The sequence below is a fragment of the Staurois parvus genome, unplaced genomic scaffold, assembly GCF_062004578.1.
Source record: "Staurois parvus isolate SC_StPar_1 unplaced genomic scaffold, SC_StPar_1.0 ptg000582l, whole genome shotgun sequence".
NCBI lineage: Eukaryota > Metazoa > Chordata > Amphibia > Anura > Ranidae > Staurois > Staurois parvus.
Genome location: NW_028318378.1, coordinates 1,172,243 through 1,196,741, shown reverse-complemented (window position 1 = coordinate 1,196,741; position 24,499 = coordinate 1,172,243). Strand labels below are relative to the sequence as shown.

The following is a 24,499-nucleotide window of genomic DNA, read 5'->3' as shown; positions in this document are numbered from 1 at the left end:
TACTGAGGGACACAGAATTGTTACTGAGGGCCACAGAACCGTTACTTAGGGCCACAGAATTGTTACTCAGGGACAGACACAGAATTGTTTCTTGAGGGACACAGAATTGTTACTGAGGGCCACAGAACCGTTACTTAGGGCCACATAAACGTTAATCAGGGACACAGAATTGTTACTGAGGGCCACAGAACCGTTACTTAGGGCCACAGAAACGTTAATCAGGGACACATAATTGTTACTGAGGGCCACAGAACTGTTACTTAGGGCCACAGAATTGTTACTCGGACAGATACAGAATTGTTACTCAGGGACACAGAATTGTTACTGAGGGCCACAGAACTGTTACTTAGGGCCACAGAATTGTTACTCGCACAGACACAGAATTGTTACTCAGGGACACAGAATTGTTACTGAGGGCCACAGAACTGTTACTTAGGGCCACAGAATTGTTACTCGCACAGACACAGAATTGTTACTCAGGGACACAGAATTGTTACTGAGGGCCACAGAACCGTTACCTAGGGCCACATAAACGTTAATCAGGGACACAGAATTGTTACTGAGGGCCACAGAACCGTTACTTGGGGCCACAGAAACGTTAATCAGGGACACAGAATTGTTACTGAGGGCCACAGAACTGTTACTTAGGGCCACAGAATTGTTACTCGGACAGACACAGAATTGTTACTCAGGGACACAGAATTGTTACTGAGGGCCACAGAACTGTTACTTAGGGCCACAGAATTGTTACTCGCACAGACACAGAATTGTTACTCAGGGACACAGAATTGTTACTGAGGGCCACAGAACTGTTACTTAGGGCCACAGAATTGTTACTCGCACAGACACAGAATTGTTACTGAGGGACACAGAATTGTTACTGAGGGCCACAGAACCGTTACTTAGGGCCACATAAACGTTAATCAGGGACACAGAATTGTTACTGAGGGCCACAGAACCGTTACTTGGGGCCACAGAAACGTTAATCAGGGACACAGAATTGTTACTGAGGGCCACAGAACCGTTACTTAGGGCCACAGAATTGTTACTCAGTGACAGACACAGAATTGTTTCTTGAGGGACACAGAATTGTTACTGAGGGCCACAGAACCGTTACTTAGGGCCACATAAACGTTAATCAGGGACACAGAATTGTTACTGAGGGCCACAGAACCGTTACTTAGGGCCACATAAACGTTAATCAGGGACACAGAATTGTTACTGAGGGCCACAGAACCGTTACTTAGGGCCACAGAATTGTTACTCAGGGACACAGAATTGTTACTGAGGGCCACAGAACTGTTACTTAGGGCCACAGAATTGTTACTCGGACAGACACAGAATTGTTACTCAGGGACACAGAATTGTTACTCAGGGACACATAATCGTTGAATTAAAGAGTATGTCAGACAACATGCAGAGGAGTGGCAGAGGAGGCAATGTTTTAGGAGCGAGCAGACGTGGCAGCAGAGGAAGGGGTCGAGGCAGCACTATTCACAGCCAGAGGCCAGTGCTCCCGGTGTCATCCAGCGGTCGTGTCTCCACCGACAATCCTGCCGTCATCGATTGGTTGGCTCGGTCGTCTTCCTCTTCCCAGGTCACCTCTGACATCTACAGCCAACGGTCGCTGTGTACGTCAGACACAACCATTAGTTGGCATGGCCCGGGAGCAAGCCCACTGAAATCACAGGTCCTCTACCTGCCCCTGTCCTTTGCTGTTCCCTCACCAAGCAAAGTATCGCATGCTGTGGGCTCAGCCCCACTGTACAGTGAGGAAGAGCTAACAGAGGGCGGTCAGGAACGGGGGGAGACATCCGCCTCTTCAGCAGCCAGGCGAAGAAGTAGTGGCGAGGAGAGTGGCTCGGTAGCCGGTCTAGAGACAGGTCTGTCTCCTGACCCAGACGCAGCCGAGGGGGATAGTAGTGAGGCGGAGACCGTACTTGATGATGAGGAGGTTGATCGCACTTGGCTGCCTCGTCGTCATCAGGCAATTTCTTCCGCATCATCAGGAGAAGAGGGTGCCAGCTTGGCAGCGAGCGAAACAGTCGGTGGGTTGCCCAGGAGGCAGCAGGGTCGCATCAGTGTCAGTGGAGCCAAACGTCCACGGAGTAGAGCACCAGCTCCACTGCAGCCTACCACCACGGCCAGTAGTGGTGCCGGTGCGCACGGAGGAAGTAGCAGTCAGCCAGTGAGGAGTAGCGGGGGCAAAGTTTCCTACTCGGCGGTGTGGCAATTTTTCGTCAAGCCGCCCGAGGAAGTAAACGTAGCCGTATGTCGACTATGTGGCCAGAAATGCAAGCGTGGCCAGGGGGCCCATGTTGGGACTACAGCGTTGCGTCAGCATATGCAGCGTCACCATTCGGTGGCCTGGGAAAACCGTGATAAAGATACGGCGGTTCTGCCTGCCCCAGCCCCCGCTCCATCACCCGCTCCGTTACTTGCTCCGTCACCCGACGTCGTCAATCGCCCTCTATCAGCCAGTCAAGGCTCCAACACCTCTGCTGAGGGGAGTTGTCGCTCGTTGGCATCTTCCGTTCGTTCAGATGCTCCTTCTCCTGCTACTCCTCTTCTCGGATTCCGTCAGCAGTCTTTCTTGGAATCCGTTTCCAAGAGACAACAGTTTGCGAGCACGCACCCGACGGTGCAGAAGCTGAACGTCCTCCTGTCCAAGTTGCTGGTGCTGCAGTCCCTCCCTTTCCAACTGGTGGACTCAGCACCTTTCCGAGAAATGATGGCTTGTGCCGCGCCGCGGTGGAGAGTGCCAAGCCGTCATTTCTTTGCCCAAAAGGCAGTGCCAGCCCTGCATTCACATGTAGAAGAGATGGTGGGCCAGTCTTTGAGCATGTCGGTCTCTGCCAAAGTGCACGGCAGCGCCGACGTGTGGAGCTGTAACTACGGTCAGGGACAGTACATGTCATTTACGGCCCACTGGGTGAACGTGGTGCCGGCACAGCCGCACCAGCAACTTGGACAGGTCACGACGCTTTTGCCTCCACGTTTGCACGTCCTTGGTCCAGCAAACATGTCCGCCTCTACCACCTCTTTTTCCGCCGTGTCCTCAGCCGCCACCCCCGTGCCAAGTCCCATTACCCGACCGGCATATCACATGTGCAGGGCGCAACGGTGTCACGCTGTGCTGCACCTGGTATGCCTTGGCGAACGTAGTCACACAGGGGAGGAACTTCTGAGTGTAATGAACAGAGAAATCGACAGATGGCTGTCTCCGCGCAAACTGAAAATCGGAACCATGTTGACCGACAACGGAAAGAACATGGTGTCTGCTCTGCGTCAAGGAAGGTTGTGCCATGCGCCATGCATGGCTCACGTGTTCAATCTGGTTGTCAAGCGGTTCCTAAAATCCACCATCCCACTGCAAGACATCCTTAAAATGTCACGTAAACTGTGCATGCATTTCAGCCATTCCTACACCGCAAAGAACACCCTCATTGAGCTGCAGCGGCAGAACGGAATTCCACAGCATCGCCTGATCTGCGACGTTGCAACAAGGTGGAATTCAACCCTACACATGTTAGACCGCCCTTACGAGCAGCGAAAGGCCATCACCGATTTCCTGATGTTACAAGCGGATAAAGGTACTCCCCTGTGTAACTTTGATGTCAGCCATTGGCAGCTCATGTGTGACACCTGCCGCTTGCTCAGGCCCTTTGAGGAGGCCACGCTATTCGTGAGTCGGCAGGACTATGGGATGAACGACGTCATTCCTCTGTTGCACGTCCTGGAACAAATGCTGTTAACAATGGCTGGTCAGGGTGCGGTAGACGTGGCGCACAGATCTCAACGCCACATGACCCCTGTGGGGGCAGGACAGGAAGAAGAGGAGGAGGTAGAGGAGGACATTTGTGCTCAGGAATTATTGAGTGAAATGGGTGGTTTTTCCACTCAGCGGACAGGAGTGGAGGAGCAGGAGCATCTGGGAGAGGAGGAGGAGGAGGAGGAGACAGAGGACCCAGACGCACCGTGGCAGTATGCTGTGGAGATGGAGGCAGGGAGTCCCTCGCATTCCTTGGCACAAATGGCCCATAGCATGCTCGGTTGCTTGCGTAGCGACAGCCGAATAATAACCATCAGACAGAGGGATGACTTTTGGCTGTCCACCTTGTTGGACCCTCGCTATCGTTCCAAAATGGTGGCCTTTTTCACACCTGCTGAGAGGGAGGCCAAAATTACGTACTATAAAAACCACCTATGTAGTCAGTTGGTCTCTGCCTTTGTGCGCCAACGTCCATCCTCAGACACTGTGGGCCCTGTGCGCTCGCGTTCCGCTGCCATGGCAGCAGGGGAGGGGTGGGGTGGTAGGAGCAGTGGCAGCTCCACCAGCAGCGGCTGCCTCAGTCTGCAGTCGATGATGAGTAGCTTTCTTCACCAGCGCAGTGAGGAAACTACTAACCAGCCGCAGCAGCAGCAGCATCAGGTGGACCTGGAGCAGGAGCTCAAACAACAGGCTTGGGCCTACTTGGACAGCACCCTGCCAACCGAGGTAGACAATCCCCTTGACTACTGGGCAACGAAACTTGACCTTTGGCCCCAACTAGCTGAATTTGCCCTTGAAAGGCTGTCATGCCCGGCCAGTAGCGTGGCATCTGAGCGCGTGTTTAGTGCGGCAGGAGGTATTGTAACTCCGCGGAGGACACGACTGTCCACCCAAAGTGTGGAGAGACTCACGTTTGTGAAAATGAATCAGGCGTGGATTAGTCTGGATTTCAAACCACCAGTTCCTGACACAACTGACTAAATCCGCCATGAATCATGCCCCTGCCATGTGCCACTTTCAGGTCTCCTCACACACTGCTGGTGTGTTCCATTTTTTGTCATAGGGTGCTGGCAGATTACGGGCCTCCCATTGCTGCTGTCTCCATCGCCACACTCTGCCATGTGCCACTTTCAGGTCTCCTCACACACTGCTGTTGTGTTGAATTTTTTGACATAGGGTGCTGGCAGATTACGGGCCTCCCATAGCTGCTGCCAGGCCCCTAATCTGCCATGGGCCCCTATATACCGCCTCCTCATGCTGCTGCCAAGTCCAGAGTCTCTCATGGGTCCCTGTACGGCCTCCCATTGCTGCTGTCTCCATCGCCACACTCTGCCATGTGCCACATTCAGGTCTCTTCACACTGCTGGTGTGTTGAATTTTTTGACATAGGGTGCTGGCAGATTACGGGCCTCCCATAGCTGCTGCCAGGCCCCTAATCTGCCATGGGCCCCTGTACCGCCTCCTCATGCTGCTGCCAGGTCCACAGTCTCTCATGCCATGTGCCACTTTCCGGTCTCCTCACACTGCTGGTGTGTTGAATTTTTTGACATAGGGTGCTGGCAGATTACGGGCCTCCCATAGCTGCTGCCAGGCCCCTAATCTGCCATGGGCCCCTATATACCGCCTCCTCATGCTGCTGCCAAGTCCAGAGTCTCTCATGGGTCCCTGTACGGCCTCCCATTGCTGCTGTCTCCATCGCCACACTCTGCCATGTGCCACATTCAGGTCTCTTCACACTGCTGGTGTGTTGAATTTTTTGACATAGGGTGCTGGCAGATTACGGGCCTCCCATAGCTGCTGCCAGGCCCCTAATCTGCCATGGGCCCCTGTACCGCCTCCTCATGCTGCTGCCAGGTCCACAGTCTCTCATGCCATGTGCCACTTTCCGGTCTCCTCACACTGCTGGTGTGTTGAATTTTTTGACATAGGGTGCTGGCAGATTACGGGCCTCCCATAGCTGCTGCCAGGCCCCTAATCTGCCATGGGCCCCTATATACCGCCTCCTCATGCTGCTGCCAAGTCCAAAGTCTCTAATGGGTCCCTGTACGGCCTCCCATTGCTGCTGTCTCCATCGCCACACTCTGCCATGTGCCACATTCAGGTCTCTTCACACTGCTGGTGTGTTGAATTTTTTGACATAGGGTGCTGGCAGATTACGGGCCTCCCATAGCTGCTGCCAGGCCCCTAATCTGCCATGGGCCCCTATATACCGCCTCCTCATGCTGCTGCCAAGTCCAGAGTCTCTCATGGGTCCCTGTACGGCCTCCCATTGCTGCTGTCTCCATCGCCACACTCTGCCATGTGCCACTTTCAGGTCTCCTCACACACTGCTGTTGTGTTGAATTTTTTGACATAGGGTGCTGGCAGATTACGGGCCTCCCATAGCTGCTGCCAGGCCCCTAATCTGCCATGGGCCCCTATATACCGCCTCCTTATGCTGCTGCCAAGTCCAGAGTCTCTCATGGGTCCCTGTACGGCCTCCCATTGCTGCTCTCTGCATCGCCACACTCTGCCATGTGCCACATTCAGGTCTCTTCACACTGCTGGTGTGTTGAATTTTTTGACATAGGGTGCTGGCAGATTACGGGCCTCCCATAGCTGCTGCCAGGCCCCTAATCTGCCATGGGCCCCTGTACCGCCTCCTCATGCTGCTGCCAGGTCCACAGTCTCTCATGCCATGTGCCACTTTCCGGTCTCCTCACACTGCTGGTGTGTTGAATTTTTTGACATAGGGTGCTGGCAGATTACGGGCCTCCCATAGCTGCTGCCAGGCCCCTAATCTGCCATGGGCCCCTATACCGCCTCCTCATGCTGCTGCCAAGTCCAGAGTCTGTCATGGGTCCCTGTACGGCCTCCCATTGCTGCTCTCTCCATCGCCACACTCTGCCATGTGCCACATTCAGGTCTCTTCACACTGCTGGTGTGTTGAATTTTTTGACATAGGGTGCTGGCAGATTACGGGCCTCCCATAGCTGCTGCCAGGCCCCTAATCTGCCATGGGCCCCTGTACCGCCTCCTCATGCTGCTGCCAGGTCCACAGTCTCTCATGCCATGTGCCACTTTCCGGTCTCCTCACACTGCTGGTGTGTTGAATTTTTTAACATAGGGTGCTGGCAGATTACGGGCCTCCCATAGCTGCTGCCAGGCCCCTAATCTGCCATGGGCCACTATATACTGCCTCCTCATGCTGCTGCCAAGTCCAGAGTCTCTCATGGGTCCCTGTACGGCCTCCCATTGCTGCTGTCTCCATCACCACACTCTGCCATGTGCCACTTTCAGGTCTCTTCACACTGCTGGTGTGTTGAATTTTTTGACATAGGGTGCTGGCAGATTACGGGCCTCCCATTGCTGCTGCCAGGCCCGTAATCTGCCATGGGCCCCTGTACCGCCTCTTCATGCTGCTGCCAGGTCCAGAGTGTCTCATGGGTCCCTGTACGGCCTCCCATTGCTGCTGCCAGGAGGCAGCAGGGTCGCAGCAGTGTCAGTGGAGGCAAACGGCCACGGAGTAGAGCACCAGCTCCACTGCAGCCTACCACCACGGCCAGTAGTGGTGCCGGTGTGCACGGAGGAAGTAGCAGTCAGCCAGTGAGGAGTAGCGGAGGCAAAGTTTCCTACTCTGCGGTGTGGCAATTTTTCGTCAAGCCGCCCGAGGAAGTAAACGTAGCCGTATGTCAACTATGTGGCCAGAAAGTCAAGCGTGGCCAGGGGGCCCATGTTGGGACTACAGCGTTGCGTCAGCATATGCAGCGTCGCCATTCGGTGGCCTGGGAAAACCGTGATAAAGATACGGCAGTTCTGCCTGCCCCAGCCCAGGGTTCCATTTTGTCATAGGGTGCTGGCAGATTACAGGCCTCCCATAGGTGCCGCCAGGCCCCAAATCGGCCATGGGCCCCCGTACCGCCTGGTTACGCTGCTGCTGAGCCCACAGTGTGACCTGGGTCCCTGTACGGCCTCCCATTGCTCCCAATCTACCATGTGCCACTTTGAGGTCTCCTCACACTCCTGCGGTTTTCCATTTTGTCATAGTTTGCTGGCAGATTAAAGGCCTCCCATAGGTGCCGCCAGGCCCCAAATCGGCCATGGGCCCCCGTACCGCCTGGTCACGCTGCTGCTGGTCCCACAGTGTGACCTGGGTCTCTGTACGGCCTCCCATTGCTTCCACTCTGCCATGTGCCACTTTGAAATCTCCTCACACTCCTGCGGTTGTCCATTTTGTCATAGGTTGCTGGCAGATTACAGGCCTTCCATAGGTGCCGCCAGGCCCCAAATCGGCCATGGGCCCCCGTACCGCCTGGTCACGCTGCTGCTGGTCCCACAGTGTGACCTGGGTCCCTGTACGGCCTCCCATTGCTTCCACTCTGCCATGTGCCACTTTGAAATCTCCTCACACTCCTGCGGTTGTCCATTTTGTCATAGGTTGCTGGCAGATTACAGGCCTTCCATAGGTGCCGCCAGGCCCCAAATCGGCCATGGGCCCCCGTACCGCCTGGTCACGCTGCTGCTGGTCCCACAGTGTGACCTGGGTCCCTGTACGGCCTCCCATTGCTTCCACTCTGCCATGTGCCACTTTGAGGTCTCCTCACACTCCTGTGCTTTTCCATTTTGACATAGGTTGCTGGCAGATTACAGGCCTTCCATAGGTGCCGCCAGGCCCCAAATCGGCCATGGGCCCCCGTACCGCCTGGTCACGCTGCTGCTGGTCCCACAGTGTGACCTGGGTCCCTGTACGGCCTCCCATTGCTCCCACTCTGCCATGTGCCACTTTGAGGTCTCCTCACACTCCTGCGGTTTTCCATTTTGTCATAGGTTGCTGGCAGATTAGCGGCCTTCCATAGGTGCCGCCAGGCCCCATATCGGCCATGGGTCCCCGTACCGCCTGGTCACGCTGCTGCTGGTCCCACAGTGTGACCTGGGTCCCTGTACCGCCTCCCATTGCTCCCACTCTGCCATGTGCCACTTTGAGGTCTCCTCACACTCCTGCGGTTTTCCATTTTGTCATAGGTTGCTGGCAGATTAGCGGCCTTCCATAGGTGCCGCCAGGCCCCATATCGGCCATGGGCCCCCGTACCGCCTGGTCACGCTGCTGCTGGTCCCACAGTGTGACCTGGGTCCCTGTACGGCCTCCCATTGCTTCCACTCTGCCATGTGCCACTTTGAAATCTCCTCACACTCCTGCGGTTGTCCATTTTGTCATAGGTTGCTGGCAGATTACAGGCCTTCCATAGGTGCCGCCAGGCCCCAAATCGGCCATGGGCCCCCGTACCGCCTGGTCACGCTGCTGCTGGTCCCACAGTGTGACCTGGGTCCCTGTATGGCCTCCCATTGCTTCCACTCTGCCATGTGCCACTTTGAAATCTCCTCACACTCCTGCGGTTGTCCATTTTGTCATAGGTTGCTGGCAGATTACAGGCCTTCCATAGGTGCCGCCAGGCCCCAAATCGGCCATGGGCCCCCGTACCGCCTGGTCACGCTGCTGCTGGTCCCACAGTGTGACCTGGGTCCCTGTACGGCCTCCCATTGCTTCCACTCTGCCATGTGCCACTTTGAGGTCTCCTCACACTCCTGTGCTTTTCCATTTTGAGATAGGTTGCTGGCAGATTACAGGCCTTCCATAGGTGCCGCCAGGCCCCAAATCGGCCATGGGCCCCCGTACCGCCTGGTCACGCTGCTGCTGGTCCCACAGTGTGACCTGGGTCCCTGTACGGCCTCCCATTGCTCCCACTCTGCCATGTGCCACTTTGAGGTCTCCTCACACTCCTGCGGTTTTCCATTTTGTCATAGGTTGCTGGCAGATTAGCGGCCTTCCATAGGTGCCGCCAGGCCCCATATCGGCCATGGGCCCCCGTACCGCCTGGTCACGCTGCTGCTGGTCCCACAGTGTGACCTGGGTCCCTGTACCGCCTCCCATTGCTCCCACTCTGCCATGTGCCACTTTGAGGTCTCCTCACACTCCTGCGGTTTTCCATTTTGTCATAGGTTGCTGGCAGATTAGCGGCCTTCCATAGGTGCCGCCAGGCCCCATATCGGCCATGGGCCCCCGTACCGCCTGGTCACGCTGCTGCTGGTCCCACAGTGTGACCTGGGTCCCTGTACGGCCTCCCATTGCTTCCACTCTGCCATGTGCCACTTTGAAATCTCCTCACACTCCTGCGGTTGTCCATTTTGTCATAGGTTGCTGGCAGATTAGCGGCCTTCCATAGGTGCCGCCAGGCCCCATATCGGCCATGGGCCCCCGTACCGCCTGGTCACGCTGCTGTTGGTCCCACAGTGTGACCTGGGTCCCTGTACGGCCTCCCATTGCTTCCACTCTGCCATGTGCCACTTTGAAATCTCCTCACACTCCTGCGGTTGTCCATTTTGTCATAGGTTGCTGGCAGATTACAGGCCTTCCATAGGTGCCGCCAGGCCCCATATCGGCCATGGGCCCCCGTACCGCCTGGTCACGCTGCTGTTGGTCCCACAGTGTGACCTGGGTCCCTGTACGGCCTCCCATTGCTTCCACTCTGCCATGTGCCACTTTGAAATCTCCTCACACTCCTGCGGTTGTCCATTTTGTCATAGGTTGCTGGCAGATTACAGGCCTTCCATAGGTGCCGCAAGGCCCCAAATCGGCCATGGGCCCCCGTACTGCCTGGTCACGCTGCTGCTGAGCCCACAGTGTGACCTAGGTCCCTGTACGGCCTCCCATTGCTCCCACTCTGCCATGTGCCACTTTGAGGTCTCCTCACACTGCTGGTGTGTTCAATTTTTTGACATAGGGTGCTGGCAGATTACGGGCCTCCCATTGCTGCTGCCAGGCACGTAATCTGCCATGGGCCCCCGTACCGACTCCTCATGCTGTGACGTTGCAACAAGGTGGAATTCAACACTACATATGTTAGACCGCCTTTACGAACAGCGAAAGGCCATCACAGATTTCCTGATGTTAAAAGCGGATAAAGGTACTCCCTGTGTAACTTAGATGTCAGCCATTGTCAGCTCATGCGTGACACCTGCGCTTGCTCAGGCCCTTTGAGGAGGCCACGCTATTCGTGAGTCGGCAGGACTATGGGATGAACGAGGTCAAATCGGCCATGGGCCCCCGTACCGCCTGGTCACGCTGATGCTGGTCCCACAGTGTGACCTGGGTCCCTGTACCGCCTCCCATTGCTCCCACTCTGCCATGTGCCACTTTGAGGTCTCCTCACACTCCTGCGGTTTTCCATTTTGTCATAGGTTGCTGGCAGGTTACAGGCCTCCCATAGGTGCTGCCAGGCCCCAAATCGGCCATAGGCCCCCGTACCGCCTGGTCACGCTGCTGCTGGGCCCACAGTGTGACCTGGGTCCCTGTACCGCCTCCCATTGCTCCCACTCTGCCATGTGCCACTTTGAGGTCTCCTCACACTCCTGCTGGTTTCCATTTTGTCATAGGTTGCTGTATGGCCTCCCATTGCTGCTGCCTCCACCGCCACACTGTGGCTCCACACTCTGGTTTTGGCCCCGTGACTGGCCAAATGAGTGAAGTGTGCGGTGATTCTAAGATCGACGGCACTCATCTGCATGTCATACTGACTGACAGTATTATTTCTCTTCCCCAGCAGACTCCAAGGGCATTTAAATTAAAGGTACAGTGTTCTGCACTAATATTAAGTCTCTCTGAAGCCTAGAAACACCCTTTTTTAAGTTAAATTCACAGCGAATATATTCGACTCGAATCGAATATTGTCCACGAATTCGCCGAATCAGTCGAATCGAATTTTTCATTTCTTCGCTCATCTCTAATTGCCACGTTGGAAGGATTTTCAGCAGGGGGAGAATGTAGTGATGTGATATATTCTTTGCCCATTTTCCAGTGTATACTTCTATTATGCAGTGTTTGTTTTGCCCTTTTCCAATATGGCTGCTATGCTCTCTGGGCACTGAGGATGAGATCATCAGAGAGAGACTTGTGAAAAGGAGGGAAGTGTGGATTTCCTGGGGGAGAGAGAGAACTTAGACTGTCAGTGTTGCAGCCTCCCCTCACTGAGACATGCAGAAAACACTGTTAATGCTTTAATGTTCCTGTGTGGAAGATACTTTATGTTGGATGGTCACTGAATGTGATTTCTCCAATACATGGACTTCCATATACAATGCTGTGTGGATTACTGTCTATGTGGATGATACATTTCTCAGTTGGGATTTCACTTGTTATCCACAAGCCCCAATTGAGTGGAGGCACTAGTGCTTGTTAGAGATCTTGTCCTGATCACAAAGATTATACAGACTCTGCTCCTAAATACTATACAGGTGATGCCATTACACACTTTTCATCTCCCGTAGTATCCCTGTAAGGTACATATTATACAGGAAAGGGGATTATGGGATGGATCTCGGGGCTGCAGTTCCTCTGAACTCCACAAGGTGGGGATCTCACCTATACTCACACAGGAAGTCTCTATGGCATGAGGACAGGAAGTGATGTCAGGTACAGACAGGAAGTGATGTCAGGTACAGACAGGACACAGAGAGGAGACGGTGGACATGGCAGCAGAGGTAATAAGATGTTATATTTTATTTACACCCAGTAACCCCCGATCATGTCCGTCCTCTTCCTCCATAGTCATGTCCGTCCTCTTCCTCCATAGTCATGTCCATCCTCTTCCTCCATAGACATGTCCATCCTCTTCCTCCATAGTCATATCCTCTTCGATAGTCATGTCCATCCTCTTCCTCCATAGTCATGCCCGTCCTCTTCCTCCATAGTCATGTCCGTCCTCTTCCTTCATAGTCATATCTGTCCTCTTCTATAGTCATGTCCATCCTCTTCCTCCATAGTCATGCCCGTCCTCTTCCTCCATAGTCATGTCCGTCCTCTTCCTCCATAGTCATGTCTGTCCTCTTCCTTCATAGTCATATCTGTCCTCTTCTATAGTCATGTCCATCCTCTTCCTCCATAGTCATGCCCGTCCTCTTCCTCCATAGTCATGTCCATCCTCTTCCTCCATAGTCACGTTCGTCCTCTTCCTCCATAGTCACGTCCGTCCTCTTCCTCCATAGTCACGTCCGTCCTCTTCCTCCATAGTCATGTCCGTCCTCTTCCTCCATAGTCATGTCCGTCCTCTTCCTCCATAGTCACTGTAACGTCTTTTATCTCCAGCAGATGATGATACACACATATATAGTGTGGGAACCCAGATGAACCCCTTCAGGGGCAGAACATTCCCCCACTTCCGGGGCCGGAACATTCTCCTCATTGTGGAGATAAATTCTAGTAATATGGTCCTCTAAACAAACAGCACTGACAATAAATAGACAAGACAAGGACCATCCTGACCATACATGGCCTACAAAGGGCAATGATGACACTACACAGGCAGCCAATGGGCAATCATTACACTATGCAGCCAACACAATGATGGAGTGCCGGGGTCAGGAGTATGGAGCATAGAGCCCCTTACATTGCTGCTCAAGAGGAAGGAAACATTCCTTTGTAACAGAAAATGTATATAAATCTGAGACTCTTTTAGGAATGTTGGGGGCTTTAAAAAATTAAAGGGGCTTTATAACAACTTAAATGTGTAATACGTGTAACATTGCGCTGTTTATCTCCTCCTCCCCTCCCCCGCCTGTCTCCAGAACCGCACCCGGGGACTAGCAGGGAGGGGAGTGACCTTGAAGTGTAATGATAACCGATTGGCTGCTCCTCAGGAAAGGGGAGTGTCCGGCTTATCTTTTATCCCTTTCACTCCCAGAGCCATTTTTGCATTTTTTGCATGTTTAAAAAATCATTTTATCCTGAAGATGACACAAAACCCCCAAAATATTGATTTTCTGAAAGTAGAGACTTTAGAGAATAAAATAGCGGCAGTTCTATTTTTTTATGTCAGAAAATATTATCACAAAGTCTAGGAAATGCCAAATTTCTGTAAAAAATACACTTAAGTTAATTTCAGGGCACAAAAAAGCAATAAATGACCCATTTATATGTAAAAATATAAAAGCTGAGGTTGCAGCGAGTAAATAGATATCCAACATGTCAAACCTTAAGTTGTGTGTGCTGAAATGGTGACAACCTTTAGTCCCGGTATTATCTATAGGGGACACATTTATAGCCCCTTCTAGGTCATCAGTATGGAGTACGGAGGAGGTCTGCTCCTAGAATTATCCTCTCATTCTGGTGTGACCGGCGATATGTAACGTGTATCACAATCAATGTTATCACGTGTAGGCGCTCCAACGTGTGCTCTTACATTTGGGTGTGCATATATGTGGGGGTGGGGGAGCCTAAAAATTTTTTAAGGGAGGAGTTATATACTTGGGTGTAACTTTGATTCTTTACAATTAAAAAAAAAACATTTTTACTTAAGGGGACAAAGTCCTCTATGAAATGACTTTTGATGACAGGTTCTCTTTATTGAGACATCCAGGGTCTAAAAGACCCCCAATGTCTCCCCTGTACTCCATTGGATGTAATGTAGTGCACATCGCACCGCATTACATTCTTTGCCGGCCTCGATGGTCGGGAAATCTGTCATAACGTCACTTCTGGGTCAGGACAAGAAGGGAGTGAACGTGTCTGCTCTCCTCCGTCCCCTCTCCCCTCCGGCACCCGCTGACCCGGGCCCACAGATGGGCAAGCAGAGCCGGGGAAGCATAGTAGGTACAGGAGAGGATCACACACACGGGGTGGCAGAGGCTGGCACCTGAAAGGAGAGCCCTGCGGCTTGCCCTCAGCAGGGATAAAGAATAAAAACAATACTTGTCCGGCCCCCAGAACTACATGTCCCGGGCGTCGGGTGATGTAAAGTGACCATCCCTGCATGATGAGCCGACATTGACCTCACAGCACTGCCTCAGAGCAAACTAGTCATAGGAAGGATCAGATTTATCATTCCTTGTCTGCAGATCTAATACTCATCAAAACCAGTTCAGAGACCAAACAAACCCAACAGAGAAAAGGGGCCCCGGACCTCAAAATTGTAGTACACAATAAACAGTCCAAAATAAATGTCATCCCATGGGGGGAGTAGTCCTTCAATGTCCAGCAACCCTCCTATTCCCCCCTCACATCCACATCCTATTATTGTGTGACCAATACCATCCAAATCATTCTTACTTTCATTTCCCAAAGTTATCCGTCTACAAGGAGACCTGTATAGATCACATGATGGCACCAATGAGGATGGAGGAGGACCGGAGTCACATGACTGAGAAGATACTAAACCTCACCCTGGAGATCATCTACCTGCTGACCGGAGAGGTGAGGAGGATTCTGGGAGGTCACATGACATCACTCTCATCTCTATTAATAAAACACAGACCTGACCAGAGAGGTGAGGAGGATTCTGGGAGGTCACATGACATCATTCTCATCTCTATTAATAAAACACAGACCTGACCGGAGAGGTGAGGAGGATTCTGGGAGGTCACATGACATCATTCTCATCTCTATTAATAAAACACAGACCTGACCGGAGAGGTGAGGAGGATTCTGGGAGGTCACATGACATCACTCTTATCTCTATTAATAAAACACAGACCTGACCGGAGAGGTGAGGAGGATTCTGGGAGGTCAAATGACATCACTCTCATCTCTATTAATAAAACACAGACCTGACCGGAGAGGTGAGGAGGATTCTGGGAGGTCACATGACATCACTCTTATCTCTATTAATAAACACAGACCTGACCGGAGAGGTGAGGAGGATTCTGGGAGTCTAACACAATGTTTCTATTGGTTCCTCAATACAGAGATTTCCTCTTCTGAAGTCAGGTGATCATATGACCATCACAGTGCCTCCATGTGACTCCCTAAACCCTGAGAGACACAACATGCAGAAGATTCTAGAAGTCACCAAGAAGATGATGGAGCTGCTGACAGGAGAGGTGAGCGGTGCCGGGAATTCTGGGATATTATCCAATCACTGATAGTATCATTAGGATCTGTACATTATCTGCATTGTTACCATTGATGTCAGTTTTATTATATATTCAGAGTGGAAACCTGAGAGATCCTAAAGTTGAGGTTAAAGAAGAGATAAAAGAGGAGGAGGATGAGGATGGGGGGATGGAGGAGTCAGAGCTTCTAAAAGGACACAAAGATCTGTACCAGGACACCATGGTGGAGTCATCCAGCTACAGGAACCCACCAGAGAGATGTCCCCGTCCTCTGTATTCCCGGGATTCCACACAGGAAGGTCACACCATCCCTCACCATCATCAGGTAGATGAGTGACAATCACTGATAGTATCATTAGGATCTGTACATTATCTGCATTGTTACCATTGATGGCATTTTTATTATATATTCAGAGTGGAAACCTGAGAGATCCTAAAGCTGAGGTTAAAGAAGAGTATAAAGAGGAGGATGAGGAGTATGGAGTGATGGAGGAGTTTTCAGAAGGACACAAGGATATGATGGAGCCACCTAATACCAGGAACCCACCAGAGAGATGTCCCCGTCCTCTGTATTCCCAGGATTCCACACAGGAAGGTCACACCATCCCTCACTGTTACATGGTTGGTTGGACAGAGCATCTTGAACATGGATTTTTCATGTTAGCTTATATTTATATATTATGTTGAATTTCTCATTTTCTTGATTTAGGGTGAATATATAAAAGTTGAGGTTAAAGCAGAAGAAGAGGCGTATGTGAGGGATGATCAGCAGTCTATGGAGGAGGATGGAATAACGGGGACATTTATAGAGGAGGACACTCCTACAGAGATCAGCACAGGTGGGTCATGAACACTAAATCCATTCCTCCACCCATACTGCTCACTGATTGGTCCAGAGTAGGGCGGGGACTGGGTGATATCAGCCTGTAATCCCCTGGTCACTTTCCTGAGCTGTGTTCCCCGTCCTGTATTCCTGGATTTCTCTCGGATAATCTTCCTTCTCTGTGCTGCAGACACAATTTATGTATCAGTTCTGGTTGTTTCCTCACTCTCTGACTAAGGTCCATGAATAAAGAAATGACCTGGTAGGAGATCAGAGGAGCCATTTCCTAGTTCCCTTGAGGGTGGAATTGTAAGCTCCTCAGAGACCAAGCTGCCTGATGTGGGCGGAGTCCTGGTTTGGGGGAACCAATCAGCTCCTGTCTAGTAATCCTCTTTGTCTTTGTATTTTAGTCCATGGCCGGGAGATGAGGAAAACCTCCGAGGATTGTCTCACTTTGTCTCCAGACTGGAAAGTAGAAGATGAGGACATCACACAGTATAGTCCAGGAGAAAACCCGGCTCCCTCCAATGTCCATCCGGCACCACCCAGTGTAGATGGACCATCGGATTCCTCGTATCCTGAGGAACCTCAGACTGTGCGGGACCGGGCCGGCCTTCCAACAGGAAAGAGCTTCTCCTGTACTGAGTGCGGGAAGGGTTTCCATTTCAAATCCAAACTTAACGTGCATAAAAGATCTCACACAGGAGAGAAGCCGTATTCTTGTCCTGAATGCAAAAAAAGTTTTTCACAAAGGTCCAATCTTTACAGACATCAGAGTTAGCATACGGGGCAAAAGCCGTATTCCTGTCTTGAGTGTGGAAAATGTTTTTCAGACAATTCCAGTCTTTACACACATCGAAAATTGCACAAGGGGGAGAGGAAATATTCTTGTCCTGAGTGCGGGAAATGTTTTTTACGGAAGTCCAATCTTTACAAACATCGGCGGTCTCACACGGGGGAGAAGCCACATTCCTGTCCTGAGTGCGGGAAATGTTTTTCAGACAAGTTCAGTCTTTGCAAACATCAAAGGTCTCACACGGGGGAGAAGCCATATTCCTGTCCCCAGTGCGGGAAATGTTTTTCACAGAAGTCTACTCTTTACACACATCAGAGATCTCACACGGGGGAGAAGCCTTATTCCTGTGCTGAGTGCGGGAAATGTTTTTCAGTAAAGTCTAATCTTTATACACATCAGAGATCTCACACAAGGGAGCAGCCATATTCCTGTCTTGAGTGCGAGAAATGTTTTTCAGACAAGTTCAGTCTTTACAAACATCAAAGGTGTCACACGGGACAGAAGCCGTATTCCTGTCCTGAGTGCGGGAAATGTTTTTCAGATAAGTCCAATCTTTACAGACATCAGAGATCTCACACGGGTGAGAAGCCACTTTCCTGTCCTGAGTGAGGGAAATGTTCCTCACTGAAGTCCTGTCTTCTTGTACATCAGGGGTCCCACACAACCCTGGAGGTGTATTAGTGCCTTGAGTGTGGGAAATGTATTCTAGATGAATGTTGCTGGACATCCCAGCTCTCATGTGGGGAAGAAGCACACCCTGATATACAGCTCAGATATACTCCATGGTTGATCTTCATCATGGAAGAAACAGTCCATAAGGAGATCAGAGGTCACCAAAGACATGGATGAAGTGTGGGACCGGGTTGGCCATTTATGTCAGAAGAAGAATAAAAATGGAGTCCTGCCCTGTCATTGGCTGAGTACATTTTGTGGTGTTAAGTTTTGTAACTATTTACAGGCCTTTTAATTTTTACTTGTTGAATGAATATGACACACCTTTGCCTAGGCATGATGAATATTGGCCGTATTTTATTTCATATAGTGATTTCCTATAGTCATTAGCTCCATCTAGTGGCAATAATGAGGCACTGCTGTACTATTGCCAATTCATGAACACTAGATGGCACTACACTCTTGCATTGTTAGGTGGCTCCCCAGGCCACAGGATCACTACATAGTGGAAGTGGTGCTCTGAAAGGCCCGGCAGACTTTTGGCATCTACTGTGGTAGTCGAAGTTCTTTCTCCTCCACCTTGTCTGGACGTTGGGCTGCAAGCGTATATATGCAGTGTAGGCGAGGATGACAGAATCGAGGTGGTGCTTGTGCCTGTTTCCATGTCAGGCAGCACATCCATACATGCAGAGTATTCATGGAGAGTCTCCAAATGCTGTAAGCAGCTGGCAGTGTTCTCCCCCACAGGCCCACACACCCCAGATGTACATGGTTGCAGCCTGGATGACTCCTACAGGTAGACACAATGACTGGTCACAAGGTTCTTGGGGGCAGCACCAGCACACACCTTCATGATTGGGAGTGGCAGTGGGCACTGGTAGGCTGGGTGAGTGATCAACTGGGGTAACCAGGGCACAGTGCCTTCTCAGCGGACCAGGATCGCTGGATTGTTGGTCATATTATATGGGTCAGCAGGGCCTACTAGATGGCAGAAAGGTCGGGTCAAGGTCTCCTTTTTGGGGCTCTGACTCTAATCACCTATCAGGTATTTCTGCAACCTCTAGGGATATCTTGCCTCCGATTCCTGTGTGATTATGGAAGACTCTATATTTGCTTGGTTAAGGGATAGCATAGCATTTGGGATTGGTGCCGGTTGGACCTTTTAGGTCACAAACACATGTGTTCCCTTTCACCTCTCTCCTTGTTATGGAAGGGACCTGATGGAGGAAGCAAGAGCCAGATGACATTTTATACTGGAAGTAGGTCAGGCAAAGACTTCTTCATGGACTCTGCAATGCCCCAGGGAGAGCGAGTTCACTCAGAGAGGGTGTATGCTTCCAGTAGAGCCGGCAATCTCTCATCTCAACCAAAAGTTACTCTATTCAGAAGTTATCGGGAAGAGGGGCCACTCTGGTGCTGTCAGGGGGTAGGGAAAGCTCACATTTCCAACAATTTGCTGCTCCTTCTACTTCAACAAAATGTTACCATTGCTGCTCTCAAGTTTCATGCTTTCCTCCGCAGTCCCCATTTCCATTAGGAGTCCTGAGAATTCACTCCAGCTAAACAAGACTTCAGTTGAAGAGGCACCTCCACTCCACTCACCTGAGCATGGTGGGGCCCGACTATGAGTTGGAATTCTGAGCCTTTCTGCTCCTCACCTTTCCCTTCATTCTGCATAACAGATTTGTTCCTTCACAAACTCGTGATCTTCATTTGTTTCAGGGAGTGATTTCACAGAGGACAAGAGGTTCCTACTTTAGGCTCAAACCTTCTATGGTTTCAATACCAAACGGTGATGGTCATCTCATTATTATTATTATACAGTATTTATAAAGCGCCAATAGTTTGCTCAGCGCTGTACATTACAAAGGGGGACAGAACATGTGACAGAACAATACCAATACAATGCAAAACATGAGGGGATCGAGGGCCCTGCTCTTTCGAGCCTACAATCTAGGAGGGAGGGGGTGGTGGCACAGGAGGAGATAGCTGTGGGGGATGGAGTGGTAGGAAGAGTGGAGGAGGTCGGCAAGTTAGCAGGGGGTGGGGTAGGCTTCCCTGAAGAGATGAGTTTTCAGGGTGCGCCTAAAGGAGAGGAGATTCAGATTCTCATTCTGGATCTGAAGTCATTGTGACAGCTCTCTTCATGAGTGGAAGTTCTAGGTGGAATTTAGTATCTAGTGATACACTCTCTTCAGCTGGGAGTCCTCCAGGCATCAGTGGACATAAAGGGGGCCAACTTCCTGTGTCTTTCCTTTTCCAGAGGTCCCTGACATTTATGATGGAGGAATGTTATCTCCTGTTTGTGTCCTTACCGTTTGACCTGTCCACAATTCCTGATTCCCAGAGGTTCACTAGGGTCTTGGCTCTGATTCTGGGTCTTTTAATGGACTCTGGGTATTCCTATTGCAGGGTAAATGGAGGACTTACTTCTCTACTCTTTTCTTGGAACACACTGGGAGGGGATTTACTTTATACTGGCGTACACATAATCTGGTGCAGCTGTCCATAGTGACCAATCAGCTTCTAATTTTAGCTTGTTCAATAAAGCTCTGACAGTAAAACCTAGAAGTTGATAGGTTACTATGCACAGCTGCACCAGTTTTAGTAAATCCTCCTCCATGAGTCTCCCCTGATGCCCACTCAGAGATTGGTTGGGTTCTCCATTTGTTACTCCTGATTGGAATTTTGGGACCTGTCCCTGAAGTCTGCCCAGGTGAGAGTGGTTCTTCCTCCCGGGTAGACTCAGGTGACTTTGTCCAGGTCACTGGTAAGAATTCCTTCATTGGATTTTACCCGAGGTTCTTGGGAAGTAGGTTACCTTTTCCCCAGTGCTATTCCAGGCCTTTACTATGAAATGTCCTGATGGCGTGGAATGGGAGGTCACAATCATTAGATTCTGGACTGTTGGTTGTCTTTGAGATTGCTTTCTCCCTTTTTATTACCACAAGACTTGGTTGTTGTAGGTGGGGTTGCTGCTTCCAATGCTCTGATAGTGGGGGTGCTTAGTCTTGTTTTCCTGCATTGGTTGACATGACTGAAGGTCCCTGTGAGGGCCCACTTAGATAACACCATGGCTGGGTCTATGTAATTCATTAGAGAAGCCCCAGGTGTCCGGTTCTTTGTGTTCCTGCTCTAGTAGCCATGCCCCCTCCAGAAATGGAAGTTTTCAGGGTGGATTTTCCTCAGCTGCCAGCAGTTGTCTCTGGAGGAGTGAGTTCTTTGTTCAGAGGTGATTGGCAACCCATTGATTATGATTTACCTGTTGACCGCAGGTAGGTGATGGGTAGATTGCATCCCTTCATTGCTGGCCTTCTGAACCTGGACAGGAGTAGGGGTTGCATTTACTGGAACCAATCCCTTCTCATCAGGCTGCAGATGAAAGCCAGATTCTCCCTTGAGCTGGCAGTCAGTTGCTACCTGAGGAAAGGGGATTGATTCCAGTAAATGCAGCCCCCAATGTTCCTCCTGTCCCCTTCCTTCTTCTGCCTGGCCACTCTGTGTGCTCTACTTCAGTACTGTTGACTTCTCATCCTCTCCTCCCCCACTGGCTGCTGCGGAGGATCTTCTGGATGGTGAGCAGGAGTGCCAATCACTCACTGTGTTCATTCATAACTGAAACATAGTAAACTGTGTTTGCTATGCTTCAGTTTGTGAAGGAACAGGTAGCTCTGTGCATAGCTCCACAACAGGGTCATTACAATAAAACTCTACAAAAATAAATTAAATGGTAAAAACTAATAAACAAAAATAAAGTTGTAAAAAATATCATTTTAAATTAAAAACTACTGACACCATCCACTGCTCTACTGCCATCATTCTCTGCCTTACTGCCACAATTCACTGCTCTTATGAATGACACCATCCACTGCTCTACTGCCACCATCCACTGCTTTGACTGACACCATCCACTGCTCTTATGAATGACACCATTCACTGCTCTACTGCCATCATTCTCTGCCTTACTGCTACAATCCACTGCTCTTATGAATGACACCATCCACTGCTCCTATGAATGACACCATCCACTGCTCTACTGCCATCATCCTCTGCCATACTGCCACCATTCACTGCTCTGACTGACACCATTCACTGCCCTACTGACACGCTCACTGCTCTACTGCCACCATTCACTGCCCTACTGACACGTTCACTGCCCTACTGACAGACACTGTGCACTTTTAAAGTAGGCAAAGTTTATATTTTTACAATGACTTAATTATATTTTTCTAAGTTTTCCTTTCTATTTAGTTAGGCCTTGCTAGTTAAATTCCTAAAAAAAGCAGTGAACCGTGATATCTACCTGAACTACATAAGAGTCACGCACTACAAGGGGACTTCCTGTGTGTTGTTCCGGTGTCCAATCACCTGTAGGTGGTGCAGGATAGTAGGGATGTAATAAGATGCTGTGTGTCCCGTCATGTACCCCAACAAATGGCTTTTACAGGTCAACCAAAAATCCTATTTGTCTAAGAAGCCCCGAGAACCCTTTGAAGGACCCCTGGCTGAGGAAGGCTGGACTAGGCAGTCAGATATTTCTGTCCCCCCCCCGGTGGGAGTGGAGGTGACCCATCTACATAGTGGCCAACATTCCGTACAAATTTCCAGGGACACCTTCTTTTTCTCTGTGTCCAGCAAACCATCATGGGTGGAGAATTCACTTTAATTAGGGGCGGGGCATTCATTTGAAAAGCTTGTGATTCTAGAAGAAGCATATTGATGGTCTATTGTCCAATCAGATGTGATAACTACATACAGGAAGATTGACCACAATACAGACAGACACCGAGGTCTCGTTCATCACTGGCAGCATTTATGGATTTGGTTATCTGGACAGCTGTTAGGGCTTGTTTACATGTTCATCAGCCCTTACCGCCCCTCTGAAGAGTGATCTGTGGTGGATCGATTTTCATAGAGCTGTTGACAGGCAGCCAGGAGGCAATATATTGCCACTTGTATTCACACAGCCTGGAGCACTGCACAAAGAGGGGTGAGAAGAGGGACAGAGGATGAAGAGGTAGAAGAGGGACAGAGGATGAAGAGGGATGAAGAGGGGTGAGGAGGGAGAAGAGGGACAGAGGATGAAGAGGGAGAAGAGGGACAGAGGATGAAGAGAGGTGAGGCGGGAGAAGAGGGACAGAGGATGAAGAGAGGTGAGGAGGGAGAAGAGGGACAGAGGATGAAGAGAGGTGAGGAGGGAGAAGAGGGACAGAGGATGAAGAGGGGTGAGGGAGAAGAGGGACAGAGGATGAAGAGAGGTGAGGAGGGAGAAGAGGGGGTGAGGAGGAGGAATAGGGGGTGAGAAGGAGGAATAGGGGGTGAGGAGAGAGAAGAGGGGGTGAGGAGAGAGAAGAGGGGGTGAGGAGGAGGGATGGGGGTGAGGAGGGAGAAGAGGGGGTGAGGAGGGAGAAGAGGGACAGAGGATGAAGAGGGGTGAGGAGAGAGAAGAGGGTGCAAGGAGAGAGAAAAGGGAGCGAGGAGGGAGAAGATGGAGCGAGGAGGGAGAAGAGGGACAGAGGATGGTGAGGAGGGAGAAGAGGGGGTGAGGAGGGAGAAGAGGGGGTGAGGAAGAGGGATAGGGGGTGAGGAGGGAGAAGAGGGGGTGAGGAGGGAGAAGAGGGACAGAGGATGAAGAGGGGTGAGGAGAGAGAAGAGGGAGCGAGGAGGAGGAAAAGGAGGTGAGGAGGGAGAAGAGAGGGTGAGGAGGAGGTGACTGGAGCAGCATGGAGGGGGTGAGGAGGGTGTAGAAGGGGGAAGTCAATAGGGGACAAAAAGCTGGAAAGGAGAAGATGAGGATGAGAAGGTGATAGGGGGATGGGGAGATGAGGAGGGGATGAAGGAGGGAAAGAATGGTGAAGTGGGGGACTGGGAGCTGAAAAGGGTGATTGGGTGGAGAGGGGGGTGGTGAGGTGATAACGAGGAAGAGTGAGTGAGATCAAAATGGGGCTGAAGAGGGGGAAGGGAGAAGGACAGAGGGTAAAGGTGGGGACAGTTCAGTGATGAGGGAAAAGAAGGATGAATGGGGTGAAGAGTGGGGTGAGGAGGACACGGGTTGTAAGTAGGGGTATGAGGGGGTTAAATAGGGTACATGGGGGTACAGACAGGAAGGTGAGAGCAGTTCCTCATCTAAGTGGTGGGACATAGAAAAGGCCACCCCTCCCCCTTCCAACAAGACCCCACACAGCACCTTCAATCCCCCTTCTTCCACCACACACAGGGCCCCTGATGACTCTCATACAACCCCCCACACGGGGCCCTCCACTCCCCACCTCTCAGAGGACGAGATACACGGAAAAGCCATAACTTCTACATACCCGGCAGGGTTGGAGAAGCCAGGCACTCATCACCGGACACACTGCAGGAGGAGAATCCAGAGGAGCCCATTCCACACATTGTGCCCAGCGTCCTGATGGATCCAGAAAGCAGGAAAGTCTCAGCCTGACTGTTCTCTGATACCCGCCCAATGCTGATCGCTGCATGCCCATTGGCTGCTTACAGACCCATCTTAGACTCTGATTGGTCTTCCATTGCCTGGACCCGACACATTTACACTTTACATTGTGATTCTTGGGGCGCC

The 24,499-nt window shown here is 51.1% G+C and overlaps 1 protein-coding gene across 1 annotated transcript in view; it reads left to right on the top strand.

Annotated features, from left to right (window-relative positions):
* The window catches only part of LOC149450118 (uncharacterized), a 49,561-nt gene that overhangs the window by 14,209 nt on the left and 10,853 nt on the right, over nt 1–24,499 (top strand). Inside the window, 2 exon segments of the mRNA XM_089692350.1 lie at nt 16,909–17,841; nt 20,186–20,335. Of these exon segments, the coding sequence (XP_089548476.1) occupies nt 16,909–17,841; nt 20,186–20,335 (1,083 nt within the window).